Source organism: Sciurus vulgaris (assembly GCF_902686455.1).
Source record: "Sciurus vulgaris genome assembly, chromosome: 12".
NCBI classification, from domain to species: Eukaryota; Metazoa; Chordata; class Mammalia; order Rodentia; family Sciuridae; genus Sciurus; species Sciurus vulgaris.
In genome coordinates, this window is record NC_136473.1 from 718,995 (window position 1) to 733,998 (window position 15,004).

General features: G+C 51.4%; 1 protein-coding gene across 3 annotated transcripts in view; it reads left to right on the forward strand.

The window, feature by feature from the left end:
* Nucleotides 1-15,004, forward strand: part of COG2 (component of oligomeric golgi complex 2) — a 34,137-nt gene that overhangs the window by 7,449 nt on the left and 11,684 nt on the right. For 2 of the 3 annotated variants that reach the window (XM_079106848.1, XM_079106849.1), the window contains exons 2-8: nucleotides 2,961-3,122; nucleotides 4,079-4,144; nucleotides 6,022-6,102; nucleotides 7,492-7,595; nucleotides 10,645-10,753; nucleotides 11,289-11,468; nucleotides 12,583-12,707. In XM_079106848.1, the coding sequence (XP_078962974.1) occupies nucleotides 2,961-3,122; nucleotides 4,079-4,144; nucleotides 6,022-6,102; nucleotides 7,492-7,595; nucleotides 10,645-10,753; nucleotides 11,289-11,468; nucleotides 12,583-12,707 (827 nt within the window). The remainder of the gene's footprint in view (nucleotides 1-2,960; nucleotides 3,123-4,078; nucleotides 4,145-6,021; nucleotides 6,103-7,491; nucleotides 7,596-10,644; nucleotides 10,754-11,288; nucleotides 11,469-12,582; nucleotides 12,708-15,004) is intronic. The other variant, XM_079106850.1, reaches the window with a different exon arrangement.

Here is a 15,004-nt window from a genome sequence, read left to right on the forward strand (position 1 = left end):
TTAGGATATTTAAGGGGATCATTTTGTTTGGTGATACTTAAGTGTTTTTTAAAAAATATATGAAATTCACAGTATAAATTTCAACAATTTAAAGTGTACATTTCACTGGTCTCTGGTGTTTACTGTGTAGTGCCGTCAATATCTGTTACCTGATTCCAGAGCATGTCCATCGTTCCAAAAAGAAATCCCACACCTGGCTGCAGCCAGCTCGATTCTCCTCTCCCTGGCAGCCGTCTTTCTGTCACCCTGGGGTCACCTGTCAGGAAGGGTCGTGGAAAGGGAGCCGTGTGCGGGTGTGGCTCCCTTTGCTCGGGTGTCCCACCTATGCTACAGCACCATCCTGCTTTAGTCCCATTGCGACCGAGCGGTGTTCCATCGCATGGCCGGGCCACGTTTTGTTTATCTTGGCCAGCTGATGGACGTCTGGGTTGTTTCCTCTCTGGCTCTTTAGACTTCTGTGGCTGGGAGCAGTCACAGGTTCACAGGTAGGTTTTGGCATGAGTGTTGCCGCTCAGCTATGCCAGGTACCTTCCTAGGGGTAGAACTGCTGGGTAGCTCCCTTTGCCTTTTGAGGAACTGCCAGGCATTTTCCTCATGGCTGCACCATTTGCATTCTTACCTGCCTTGTGTGAGGGCTTCAGGTTTCAGGGTTTTATTATGTTTCTGGTTCTGGGGTGAAACCCAGTTTCTTGCACGCTGTGCCGCTAAGCCACTCCGCCCAGGTTCCAGTTGCTCCTTGGCCTCGCTGACACTTACTTTCTGGTTCCCCCCATCCCTGACCTTTCTCGTTCTGCCATCCCAGTGGGTGTGAAATGGCCTCTTGCATTTCCCTGATGACTAATGATATTGAGCATTTTTTTGTGTGCTTATTGTGCACGTGTATATCTTTGGGGAAATATCTGTTCAAATCCTTTGCCCATTTTTAAGTCGGGTGACTTGTCTGTGTTGTTGAGTTACATTTAGCTTATTCATTGTTTCTTTGATGGCATGTGCTTTTAGTGTTGTTCTGAAGAAACCGCTGCCTAACCAAAGGGTGGCAGCTACCATCTCTGCTTCCTTCTAAGAGTTGTACAGTGCAGCTTTTATTTTTTAAGCCATTTTTGAGTTAAAGTTTGTGTGAATGGTATGAGACTGGTGTCCAGATTCACTCTCTTCATTGAGATATCCACTCATTTCCTCACCATCTCTTTCCTGGTTGAATGGACTTGGCATCCTTGTCAAAAACCATTTCACCATAAATGTGTGAGTTTTGGGTCCTTTTCAAATGTTTAATAAATCTACAATTATAAAATAGAAATAGTTATTGCAAATAAGCATCTGTTGTTAGAAGCCACTGGAGTTGGGGGCTGTTTGCCATCACATCAAAAGCTGCCTGGTACCTGTTCAGAGATGTTCTGGGTAGTTTAGCCCTTAGACTGTACAGTGTCTGTTTATCCAAGAATATATACATGCACCAGTGGCAAGTTGAGTGCTAATGTTACCTGGTAGTGTTTGTTCACTCAAGCAGGGTTGTATTAGAATTTAGTTTAGAATTTATATTAGTTTAGAATTTTAGAATGGCTTCTAAAATTCAGATCTGGATAGAACTTCAGAGAATGTTTAGTTGAAGCAGGTGGAAAGATCTTGCCAGAGGTCATACGCCTGGTTATAACAAGGCTGGGACTAGGCCCAGACCTCTCCTGTGTTCTCTGCTGTGACACGTAATGTGAGGTGAACATCAGGTGTTGTCTGGTAGTTTGAAGCAGCAAGAGTCCAGGCTGATTCTGGCCCCAGAAAAGCACTGTGAAACTGTGACTTGGTCAGTCACAGCCCTGGCTGTGTGTTTGGATGATTGGCTGAAAATGGTAGCAAGTACCTCAAGGAGTGCTGCACGTAGATCTTAGCGTTTTATGTTAAACGTGTGTGCTTGCTTTTGTCACTGATGTGGTGCCAAGCTCTTGTCACTGAAAACTGGTCTGCTGGTTAGATTTCTGTACGTCTCTTCTGCATTCAGTTTGTCTTTGAGTGAGAACCTGAAGGCATTTCGGAGTGTAGGATCCTTCTGGACTTGTATGATTCCTCTGCCCTGTATCCTCCCAAGTCTCTCACCCGTTTAACAGAAAATTTCTCAGCAATTCGTCCGTACTGGGTCTTTCCAAAGCATCTGCTTTAGTTTTCATAAAAACAGTGATCTTATTTCACTCATTTTTTTGTTGTTGTTGGTTTATACACTGTTTAATGAAATTGCATAATTAGGATAACATGGTCAGGTGGCTTAGCAAGTTTAGGAACCATCACACCTGATTCTTAGTGACCAGACAGGTCAACTGGTAGCAGTCAAAGTGGCAGGTGCAGGAGAGAAGACCTGCCATCTGTGGGTGGGTCGGCCGACCAGGACACCATAGCCCCAGAAAGGAGAGCAGAGAGCGTGAGTGGTGTTAAAGTCCAGCACGTGGAAGTTGTCTGAGCCAGCCTCTGGACTGTTGTGTGGTGTTAGTGCAGACACACTCACGTGGTGGTGGTGCTTGGGAGAAGCGGTTTGCACACAGGCCTAAGGTGGTGTGTGCATTCGCATGTGTGTGGCCTGGGAAGGGGTCTGAAGGAAGTGAAGCTCTGTTAAGTAGTGACCAGTACACATAAGTAGATTAATAATGTCATCCCTGAAGCTTGAATGCTGGTTGTTTGTTTTTTTTTTTTTTTTAATTCCTGTTTCAAAATGCACATTTAGCACTTAAAATTTCAGGAGAAAAAAACCGTTCCTGTTTTGAGAAACACCAGTTGAAATATGTCATCTTGAAAACTAAATCCTCTGTAGAGTGGAGGCCACAGAAGGAGTGTTCCTGGTCGGGACCCTTCTGGGCACCTGTGGGGTGACCAGCAGCTCCCCCTCAGTGTGGCGTGTGGCCCGTGAGTGACGAGTGCCGTCTCTGTGTAGAAACCCAAGATCAGTGCAGTCACTTTCCCTCTCCTGGTTTTCTTAGGAGGATTTCGACGTCGACCGCTTTGTGTCCGACTGCAGGAAGCGGGTGCAGTTGGAAGAACTGAGGGATGACCTGGAGCTGTACTACAAGCTGCTTAAAACGGCCATGGTGGAGCTCATCAACAAGGACTACGCCGACTTCGTCAACCTCTCCACTAACTTGGTAACGGCCACCGTCCCTGCCAGGCACCGCGTGCACACGTGATTTCTCTCCTGCGTCGTGTGCTTAGAAACCTGAAGCGGTCACTAGCTTCATTGATAGAAGAACTGGACTTTCTTAGTGTACATTTTTGTTTGTAGTGCCTGCTCGTCCCAGACTTGCTTCCTGCTTGCTTCTGAGTAGGTGCCAAGGCCCAGCAGAGTGAAGGTAGCAGGGACAAAATGGGTACAGCTACTGCTGGTGCCAGGAAAGTACACTGGCACAAGCTGATTTGCCCTGAAGGGAACGTTCATTTTGCTTTGAGACGCATGTGCCAACCAGAACCAAGCTGACAGTGGCCACTGATGGTCTCTGAGAGGCTTGATTTTATAAAATGCAAGAATAATTTGTAATGAGTACGTCAGTTCGTAAATGTAGTTTAGAAATGCTTGAGTTTTAATACTCCCAAAGTTTGCCTTTTAGTCTTTTTGGTCATAGCTTATTTTGCTGTTAAATCTATGCTTGGAAAGAAGTACAGAAAGTAAACACCTCCGTGGGAATTTTGAGAGGCATTAAACTGCATGAGCCACATCTGATTTTGGGAAATGCACTGCAGGGTTAACCTTCTGTGGGATTAGAAACCCAGGAAACGTTATTTCTATGCTATTTAATTTGGATTTTTCTCAAGGGTCACAGCCCTTAGGCTTTTGTGCCAGCGGGGGATATTATAGATCACGTAGTAGTCACCTCCATTTAAGAGTGTCTGGTCATTGAGATGCTTCAGGCAGAGGCCAGTGTGCATCGGGAGCCTTCTGCTGCTGATGGCTTTCCTTACCTCTGTGGTCCTCACACGTAAACAGGTGTTTAACATTCTAAGAGTATTGATGGCACCGAGCCCAGTACCACCGCGGTCATTAGACAGACACTTAGGCCCACGCCTGCCTGTGAAGCATTTGTGCCACGGTGTCTTCTGCTCTTAGGTTGGCATGGACAAGGCCCTCAACCAACTTTCTGTGCCTTTGGGACAGTTACGAGAAGAGGTTCTGGTAAGTTCCCAAGTGACATTAAACAGTCTGCCCCAGAGCACGCTGTGCTTGCTTCGCCACTGGTTTTGAATGGTAGAGATGACACACTCTCACTGAAAAAAGGACACAAATGATTCTCTTTTCACATGTGATAATACAACCTTGGAAACGTGTGTGACTTGAAGGTGACAGGTTCTTGGAGTTGGCATTAAAATGTGGGTAGAAGGTGGCTTTTTGAAAACTCATCTCCTTAATAAGGAGTCACCAGCTTACAAATGTACTGCATTTTAAACATTCGTAATTGTACAAGTGTTTTCCCAACTGATATGATGTGTGATTAGGTTCCTAAAGCAGCTTACAGAAGCTATTTAAACACAGTGCAACTGAGAGTGGTATAAATCAGCGTGACCCGGACGGGCACAGTGTGTTAGTGTTTCTCTGAGACCGTGCTGGCTATGGGAATGGGCCTCCCCACCCCTAAGCCACAAACATCAGAGGGCAGTTCTGGCATCATGCCCAGTGGGCGCGCTACCCAGTCCTCTACCCACCCCCACCCCTGCTCTGTGTCAGGTCCCGACTTCCAGGCCCCCAGCACAGATGAGCTGTCATTTCCCGTATTGACCTCTGGGTCCTGTAAGTTCAGACAGCCTAGTGTACTGCCCTAAGCAGTGCCTGGCAGCAGTCAGCTCTGAGATGCCACGTAAGGAGGCTCGGGTGCCTGTGTGGGACTGGGAAGCCACAGGACAGCATCCTCAGGATGGGGCAAAGGAACTCAGGTCAACAGAAATCCTGATCTGTGTCGTGGGCATTTACATTTTATTTAATTTTTAAAAAGCTTGTCGAGGTAGATTTCCATGGGATGGTCCACTGCTAGATTCCACATCCCTCCGTGGGTCCCTGCAACTCTCCTGTCCAGCCCTGTGGATGGGGCCTTCCTCAAGCTTCTGTCTCGTCAGTTACCCTCCTGGGTCCTGCTCTCAAGCACCTACCTCCAGTCCTGCCTTGCCACCTGCCCACACCTTGTTCCCACCCTTTTCCCACAGCCACGTGTGTGGTTCCCGTTTCTCCAAGGGTTTAGCCGTAGACCTTTGCATCCTTTGTGAAGCTGCTCTGAGATTCTGAGGTCACTGAGAGACGAGGCTGTCTTCTTCTCTGTGGTGTTTTCAGGGGCTTGCACAGTAGCTGACATTGGGAGGTTCCTAATGTCGAATGAGTGGATTTACTTTCCTGTAAAACCTTTGTGATCTGTCCTCTTTATACCAGTGGTTTCCATTACCTTCATTTTGGTCCTCATCCCTCTCTATCCCCTGGTTGGCTTAAATCGTTAGCTTCTGACGTGTTTCTCCACCTGCAACCTCCCTTTTCCTGGCCATCCACTCCTGGCGTCTTAAAACACCATTTTCATCAGGACTGTCAGTGTTGGGACATGTAGAGTCTGGGCCGAGCCCTCTGAAGCCAGCCCCTCTCTCCATTTCTGCTTCTCTCCCCACTCCAAAGCCTGCAGTGCACCTGGGCGTGTGCCTTGTGGGCCTCTGTCTGTCCCCACCTGTCTTCTGAGAAGCCCCTCTGTGTGCTCGGCAGCATGCAGGCTCTCAGGTTCTGCCTCGGGCACACACTCCTCCAGAGGCCTGGGCCGGCCCAGGTTATCCTTCCCTACCTGGCTGCCTGTGCTGTTCATCCTATCTGTGTTGTTTTTATTTTGACAGTTAACCCTGCATGACCTTGACTTTATCTGTCACTTTGAGTGACCTACAGCAGTTGTGCCTCATACTTTGAAATTCTGTCAGTATCTGCATAGTCCTGGCCTGTAGATACCAAGTTCTTTGGAAATGAATTAAATGCGTAAATTTCATAATGTTACAAGACTAATTTTTCGTACACTTTCTTTATTCTTTTAGAGTCTTAGGTCATCTGTCAGTGAGGGAATTCGGGCAGTGGATGAACGAATGTCTAAACAAGAGGACATCAGGAATAAAAAGGTAAACTCTGCTATCCTGACTTAAAGCCTCCACTGCTCTTGCAGCCGTAGCCGCTGGGACTTCCAGGCATGTGGTCCGACTTGCTCTTCCTGGGACCTTCCTGGAGAGCAGAGAGGTGTTCTTCAAGTTTAGGGGTCTGTGGCTTGGCCCTGCTGCTGAGGGGCAGTGCCAGGCCTTCTCATTCCTGATTGACTCAAGTAATGGCATTTGTAAAAGAAATCGCACTTTGCTCTTGTGCTTTAGTTTATTTGTGGCCGCATCGATATTTTTAAAGAAGATCAGAAGTACATGACAGGCCAGCCAGGTGCCCCTCCTGTCTCACACTTCTCAGTCCCATTACCTACTAAAGACAGAGGGCAGAGTTTCAGAGGTGCCCAAGTGGTCACCATGTTGAAATTCCATTTCTTTCAGAGGAAGATGCTGGTGTAAGGGGTGTGTAACCTTCAGATTTGGGGAGCCTGCCGCTTTCCGGTGCTCCTGCCGGGGTGTTGTCTGCATCTTTCCGAGGTGCTGGGGCTTGCTCTTGCAGCAGCTCCCCGGCAGGCTCCCCCTCTGGGGCGGGATGTGCTGCGCGGTTCACTTCTGCCCGGCCTTGCTGCCCTGCTGCCCTGCTGTGCAGTGCCCTGTTAACTTTCTTTCGTCACTGCCTACTGCTGAGCTGGATTTAGAATTCGGGATTCTCATCCTGGACTGTGTTCTGCACAGAGCCTGACTTGGAGACCTTATTCTCCCGAAGGCCCCTCTCAGCTTTTCCAACCAAGAGCATAGCACTTTCTAGGAGAGCTCCCTCCCGTTCCCACGTCTAGAACAACTTGTTCCCAGCAGATGCTTAGTAACTGTGCTTTGGGGAGGTTTTTTAATTTAAAATTTGGTGCTGGGATGGACTGTGCTAGAATGTGCATGCCGGGCACTGTCTGTCCCTGAGTCACCCCAGCCCAGGCACTGTTCCTCAGGGCATAATGGTATCTGAGTGTCTTTAATGAATAGACCCTTTAGCACGGGGGTGCAGCATGCTCACATAACTGGAGCAGATCCGTATGGTCGTGAACCAAAACAAAACCTGAAGGGTGGTCTTAAGAAAATGAATGTAGTGCCAACAGAAAGGCTCATTTAAGGTGGGGAAAGTAAAAGGAAGGAAGAATGCAGGATCTGAGAAAGCAGCGAAGTGTCACTTTTTGTTTAACTGTAAACTAATGACGGAATATTGCAACATGCTGGTTCTAGAAAGCCAAAATGAAGATTTGCTTCCTTGGGAGTTCAGTATGGTGTACACGTTTTGGAAATGTACAGTGCTCTAAGTATGCTGTGTTGACCCTGCTCTGTGGCTCCCTCTGTGACTGTGAAGAAGCATCCTGACACCTTCTCTTTGCTCAACCTTCACTTCTTTAGATGTGTGTGCTGAGGCTTATACAAGTTATTCAGTCTGTTGAGAAAATTGAAAAAATATTAAATTCTCAAAGTTCTAGAGAGACATCTGCCCTGGAAGCAAGCAGGTAAGTATTTTTATTGAATACTTGATACCCAGGCTAGAAATGTTTTTGTTAGAGTTTGTTTCCTCTGGGGTGGAGTGATCCATAAGAAAATCCAAGTCTCTGGCTTAGTGTTCTTAATAGTAATTCAAGAAAACTGGACTGCCAGAGTTTACAGTGCCTGCTTTTATGGGCCAGGGTGGCTGTAGGGCACAGTTCCCACCCCCACCTCTCTGGGACTAAGGCAGTGTGCTACTGTGGAAGGTTGTACCTCCAAATTGCCTCACCACGAACGAGTGAACTCCTGGCTGATGTGTGGAAACCACATTGATCTTACTCTTTTTCAGTAGGCCAAAGTATTGCGGTTGGTGTGTCTCAGGTTCAGAGTGGGTTACGTCATTAAGAAATAGTACAGTACACACGTGGTTGAAATGTGTCCATGGTGGAGCGGAAACTCCCAACCAAGATACAGACAGCCTTGTCCTTTGTCACGCCATTGCTGTCTGTACTGTCCACTCTGAGTTTCACACCAGTAGGCAGATGAGTGACTCCGGAGTGGGTGGTGTAAGCCTCACGGACCCCAGCAGAAAGCTCCAGGGTGCAGTGGGCGGACACAGCTCAGTGCTACTCGCCAGCCGGGGCTCGAGTGCCACCTGTGGGGTGAGGCTGTACTGTGGGAGCTCCCCCTGCGTCGTGGAGGCAGCTGGCTGGCACTGCATCTCAGAGGCCTTAGTCTAGTTGGCAGCCACGGCCCTTCCCTGGAAGGATGGGGTGACTGCTGGGAGGCCACCAAGACCAGACAGAGCCTGGTCATAGCATGGTCGTGTCCTGCCTTCTGGGAACTACAGTGTGGGACCTAGAGGGCCGTAGAGACAGCCTGCTTCTGCCTCTCACCCCGCAGAGGAGGGAAGTGTGCAGAGGGGATGTATGCTCTGGGCCTCACCCACCCCAGTAGGGTGTCGGGGGTGTGGTCAGTGCTGCAGGCCTCCTGTGTTGTCACTGCAGCACCTGAGAAGTTGGTGGGTGGAGTCCGGGTCGTCCGTAGCTCCTCTGCCTCGCTGTTCTCCCACAGCACTGACAGCCCTCCACTGTGCCCTCGCTCGGCTCCCCGTGCCCACCCCGTCTGCTTTCTGCCCTCGCCCATTCCCGCTGAGTTCCTTCACCGGGCTCCCCTTCCCCTGAGCCAGCTCTGCCAGTGTCCTGTTCTCAGGCCACACTCCTCGTCTGCACTCTCTGGGTGCCCTGATCTGCTGTCTGGTCTTAGCTCCCTGGAGGGCTGGGCTCTTCTCTCTAGCCTCAGATGTGGGCCAGCCCAACCACTAGAGTCTCGGGTCTGTTCTAAGACACCTCACGTGGACCCTGTTGAAACCTGGACTCGTGATCCTTCTCTCCCTCTCTTCTCTCGTCTCAGTAAACAGTGCCACCTTTTCTCCAGACCCAGCCTGGAGTCCTCAGGGGAGTCATTTTTCTCTTTTGTCCTTTGCTGCCTCCTCTCGTGCACTAGGCAGATCCTGCAGGGGGTGCTGCTGCATTGCTTCTCAGTCTTGGAGATGAATGTCTCCTCCTGCCTTCCCTCTTCAGTTGCCTCTTTCAGGCGTGGCCTGGCTGGCCGTTCATCTTCTCTACTGCACTGACTCTGCAGCTGCCAGTGGTCCTTCAGATTGGCCCAGTCGCAGCTGACTCTTGCTGAAGGCCTTCGGTGAGCAAATGCTGAACTCTAGCCCTCGTGGCCACCTCTGTTCCTGAGCACCACTGTTTGAGTCTTCTCTGGTTCCCCGATGGTGAGCCCTGCTGAACTGCGTCCCACAAGCTACCTGTGGCCATCTGTCTCCCAGGGCTTCCTTCACTTTGTCCTTCCTGTGGTCTGCCTACTTTTTGTGTTTTCCACATCCAGCTCATAGCATGCTTAAAGTGTGGAAAGGTACTTGTTTAAGACACTGTGCTAACTGGGGAAACACTGGATTTGTTTTGGAAATCCACTCTCCTCCCCTGCCTTAGACACTGTCATTCCCCTGCCCTCCTTAACCAGGCCTTAGGACTGTATGAATGTCCTAACAAGATAGATGGGACTGTAGGACCACTTCGTCCAGGAGCTCTTCCCTGGCCTCTCATATGCTCCGTCCCTGTGCTTCCAGCAGCCTCCAAGGAGCTTCTCTGTGGGTTGGGAGCTGTTGACTAAATTGTGTGCTTTCCCATCAGACTGTAAGATTCCTGTCTTGGGCCAGGTTTCACTTGTTACACCCATAGCGTGGGCCCAGTGGTACCTAAGGAGGCCTGCCAGACTTCACCCCTGGTCCTTGGGTGCTGCTCTGTACCTTCCCTTGGTGCAGGAGACTTTGAGCTCCTCCTTGCTCTGGATCACCTTCAGGGACATTGCTTGAACTCAGGTCAGCAGCTGTGAGCTGCAGAGAAGGCACAGCCGGGGTGTGTGGTAACTAGCGAGTGTTCCCACAGGGTGGCCCCTCCTCTGTCCAGACAGGACCCTCTGTTTCTGCTCACTCGCTGCTTGTCCAGCGGAAGTTCCTTTGTATCCAGCATGTGTGTAGGGATAGAAGTGTGTTTATCGCAGATAGAGGTGGCATGACACAATGAATTCCTCCTCTCTAGGACCCAGAGCAAATAGGCTGACTGCTCTTTCTGCTGTAAGCAACTTAATTTTAAAGTAAGCTATAACATAAGCTTTTGGCACTTTAGAAACATTTGAGGAATTTCATAAGCGGGAAGAATGAGCAGGTACAGAAGTAGGAGAGGATTTGGGGAAGTAGGAACAGGTAGGAGAGGGAGAGAGAACAGAGGTGGAGATGGAGGAGGAGTTTGGGAATGGAGAGCGTGGGGAAGGTGTACCTCCTGGACCCTCATGCTCAGCCTGTGCTGGCCACCTAGAACACATTGTGCTCGTGGCCTGGAGGGAGAACAGACTGATGGCCAGGAAGCCTGGCTTGACCTAATGGCAGGGTGCCCAAAAACTGCTCTGAGAGGCTGAGCGTGGAGGTGGCAAGCCCTGGGCTGCTCGTCACACGCTCCTTCTCTGGAGGGGAACGCCCTGGGAATCAGGCTCTGCTTGTCACTCCAGCCCTCTGCTGACTGGACAGACCTTGGAGAGGATCGCCACAGAGTTCAACCAGCTGCAGTTCCACGCCGTCCAAAGCAAAGGCATGCCTCTGCTGGACAGGGTGAGGCCGGTGAGTGTTGACTGGAGTCGCACCTGCTGAGTGATCGCTTAACCTGGTGATGTGCCTGTGCTAGTTGTGAATCCACGGGATTTTGGAACCAGTCTTGACTTCTTCTCGGTTTTGGTTTGGGGGGGTCTTGCTTCCTAAGTGTCATGTGTTACAGATCTTGTGTAAAGATTCAGTCACATTTTCTAAATTACAAGAGTAATGATTCTGAATTTTTTGTCATTTGACATGTGGTGTGAGACGGGAAATTTTCCAGTGTTCTTGATCAGAGTTTAAGTCTGTGTGTGATATTTATCAAAAAGATCTGCTCTACAGCTTTAGAGAAAAACAACTTTTTCTCGTTCTGTAGTTAGGTCTCCATTCTTTGATGAACTAGAAATGGACTTACAAGGAGACTGGGGAGGAGGAGGGTCTGTTCTGAGTCCCCAGGAAATGTCGGTGTCCTGAGCGTGCACAGTCCTCAGCAGGCAGGACACTGTGCGTGCATGGCAGTTTTAGAAATGGTCCTGACTCGGCTCTGCTGCCATCGCCCCTGCAGCGGATCGCCGGCATCACAGCCATGCTGCAGCGGTCTCTGGAGGGCCTCCTGCTGGCAGGCCTGCAGACCTCTGACGTCGGCATCATCCGGCACTGCCTGCGGACCTACGCCACACTCGACAAGACGCGGGACGCAGAGGCCTTGGTCGGCCAGGTCCTGGTGAAGCCCTACCTAGACGAGGTGCGCCCTGTGTGGTCTGCCTGCTGCTCTGTGAGGGCCAGGAGGAGGCAGGTACACCAGCGGTCTCCCCGCGAGACCCAGCTCCTGCAGTCCAGCCGTGAGGAGGCTGGGCCTGTGTGCACCGCAGTGTGCCCCAGCACGCTCTGTGGTGTTCAGGGGATGCCACAGCGCGGGTGAGTCTCACTCTGGGGCGAGTCTCCAGCGGGAAGGTGTACGTCACCATGCTCCCCAGCTCTGCTGTGGTCAGTCAGTCACGTGCAGTAGAGTTGTTGGACAGCATTTGAGCCAGTGGTCTTAGGGTAGAATACCCCAGGTAAGCAGTGTGGCACAGGAGAGGGCGGAGAACAGGGAGGCCACGGCACACCCCCAGGTCTTCAGGGAGTAGGTGATGCGTGGCCCCGAAAAACACGGAGGAGTCTGCTTAGTCAGGAAGGCGAGGGGAAGGTTCAAAGACAAGCACTTTGATGGCACATCAGCGTCCGCGGCCGTGGGGGTGTCACGAGGGTACCGGAGGAAAGGCAGAGGCTGGGCCGCCGTGGGGTGGCCTGGCGCAGCAACATGGTGTGCGGAGGTGGTGGTGGGTGGGAACTGTCCTCCGCCTCTCACACGACGTCCTTTCTGCTCAGCAAGTGCAGAGGGCGCAGAGGTCTTGCTCGTGTGACTTGAGGGTGGAAGTCTTCCATTTTGACTTCAGCCTTACAGCAGAATTTAAATGGAGTCGGTGTTTCTTCCTCTGACTCACACCCCTCCCAGAGCTGAAGGAGGACAGAAGAGGCCAGGGCAGGACAGTGCGGAGCTGCAGGGAGTCCCATGCTGGAAACATGACCTGACGCTTTTCTTTGAAGGAATCATTTTCTTCGAAGCTCAGCAGGAAGCAGGAAAATGTGGGGCTTACCTGGCTTGGGCTAGTCCCTGTCACCTGGCCAACACTGCCCCTTGGTCAGAGCCACAGCCATGTTTAGGAACTGACTTTGAGCATGACCTGTGTTTACTGTTTAGAAAACGTGCCTGTGGGGAGGGGCTGGCGCGGGGGGCAGATTTCTGAGGTGTTTTATTTAACGGTTCTTGTGCCGTATGCAGTTTACACTTTGCTTTTAAAACGCTTTTTTCCCAGGTGATTGTGGAGCAGTTTGTCGAGTCCCATCCCAACGGCCTTCAGGTCATGTTCGATAAGCTCCTGGAGTTCGTCCCCCACCACTGCCGCCTCCTCCGGGAAGTCACTGGAGGCGCCGTCTCCAGGTAACCTGAGGCCGTGCCTCGGCTCCGCCTCGGTGTCCGGCTAGGACAGCTTGCAGGAGCAGGGTCCCCGGGAGCCTGCTCATTTCGTGGCTCCTGCCGCAGTGCTGTGAGGCAGGGGCCACCAGCCTTGTTCACAGAGAAGGACGTCACCATGCAGCTGAGACTCAGGGCCTGTCCTCCTTCCCCTCCTCACCTGTCCTCAGCCCACTTCTGATTCTGGTGTCACGCTGTGTAAGTCCCAGACCAGCTCAGCGTGTTTCATGCCAGTTTTGAGGCTTTCTTCAGCTCCCCTCTCGTCTCATCAGTCCCAGGACTTTGCAGCGCTTTCCTGAGTGTGCCATGACTTGAGCCGTTGCTGGGGTCCAGACCCCTGTCTCTTGTCCAGCTTTCTGGAGTCCTGAGGTCCCAGACAGGGCCTTCTTTCTGAAGGTGGATGGGGAGGGTCCAGCTCCTGGACCACTGCAGGAGCCTCCTGCTGCTTGGGCCTGTCCGTCTGCTCTCTGCACACTTGGCAGCCACACGGTGCCACCATCTGTCCCAGCCCTCCTCTGGTGGCTGTCACGCCTGCCCTTCCCTTTGAACCCTTGCTGCTCGTGAAGCCCCAGCTGAGACTCCCTCTCTGCCCGGAGCCCCTCCTTTGTCCTGATGTTCAACCACAGTCCTGCCCTCTGGATCCCGGGTACCTTGCCTAGCTTCTGTGGGCTGAGGTCCCTCTTCCCCGAGGCCACCCTGCTCTAAGGCCCACTCTTCTCTCAGGGGGCCTAGAAGACACAGCCGCCCAGTTGTGCTTTGCAGAAGACTGCTGTGTGCAGGGATGAAAGGTAGTCAGTCCCCAGGGGTTTCCATGGACAAGCAGTATAGTTCATCTCAAATTAATGTTTCTTAAAAAGAAAAGAAGTATATGTGGGGTGAAGTCACAGTGTTCTGCTTGGTGTCTCTCAAGGCGCCTTGCCACATCCACTGCACCAGTGCGGTGAGGCCATGTTGGGCCAGTGAGGATTGTGCTGGGCTTGGATTTGGGACTAAGCATTCAGTAGAAGACGCGATACAGACTTGAACAAGCCACAGTTGTGAATATCCAGTCATCAGATATTACAGGCTAGTCTTGGTCCCCACATTTCAAGTACCCAAGCTTTGACAGGCTTCTCTGCAGTTCCAGTGTGGCAGATTCCACGCAGAAGCCTGAGAAATCCCAGGAACCTCCTGACACTTGCTGTTCACCTTCCCCTGTGCATCTCTGTGCAGGCCTTGCAGGCGGGGGCCTTGCCCGCTCCACTCCTGGCATTGGGCTCACTGTGCCTGCTGCCTCCCTGTCTGTTCTGTTTCCACTGTCTCCCCCCGAGAACTTGGAAACCAGCACCACCTGCAGCATTCAGGACTGACCTTGAAAATGACGCACCAGCTCTTCTCAGTCCCTGTGTCCACTGTTAATCCTGCAGGACTTAACATTTCTTTGGGGGACTCTAGTTAGACATTTACTTGGTGAATGAGGCAACTTTGTCACTTGACATTGACTGTAGTTCAGTTCGGCTGCCTAACAGCTAGTCTTGTTCTGCTTGAGGGTCTGTAAGCATCACCACGTGGCATTGGCCGTGAGGGAAGCAGGCACCTGCCTTCGCCTCCCATGTCCACAGTGGTTCTTCCTCAGGACTCAGGCGAACTGCATGGGCTTGTGGAAGCTACCCCTGGACAGGGAGGCACTTTCTGTGTGATCTCCAGTCTGGATGCGTTCTGCTGAGGACAGCTATGAAAGGGTTTTGTTGTGTAATACTTGGCAGAACACTGAGTCCCCACTCAGCGTGGCAACTTAGCTCTAAAATTCCCAGGTTTAGGGCTGGGTTGTGGCTCAGTGGTGGAGCGCTCACCTAGCACGTGTGAGGCGCTGGGTTTGATTCTCAGCACCACATGTAAATAATTGAATAAAGTATTTTTTGCAGTACTGGGGATTGAACCCAGGGCCTGTGTTTGACAGGTCAGCACTCTACCAACTGAGCTACATCCCCAGCCCCCACCTAACATTTCTAAGGAAGACTACCTTAAAGTAGAGTATCTTGCTCAGTGCGCAGCATCCAGGGGCAGGCAGTGGGGTGCACTGGGCTGGAGGTGCTCCGGGTCTTCATTCAGCAGGACTGACGCGTTCCTCCTGTGCTGGGCACCATCCTGCGTGCTTTTACAGATGTCGGTCCTCGCAGGGACCCTGAGCGGTCAGCTCTGGTGTGCGCCCTTGTTCAAGACAAAACCACAGCACAAGGAGTGAGTGGTCTGCCCTGAGACCCCACTGCAGCTCAGGCTCACTG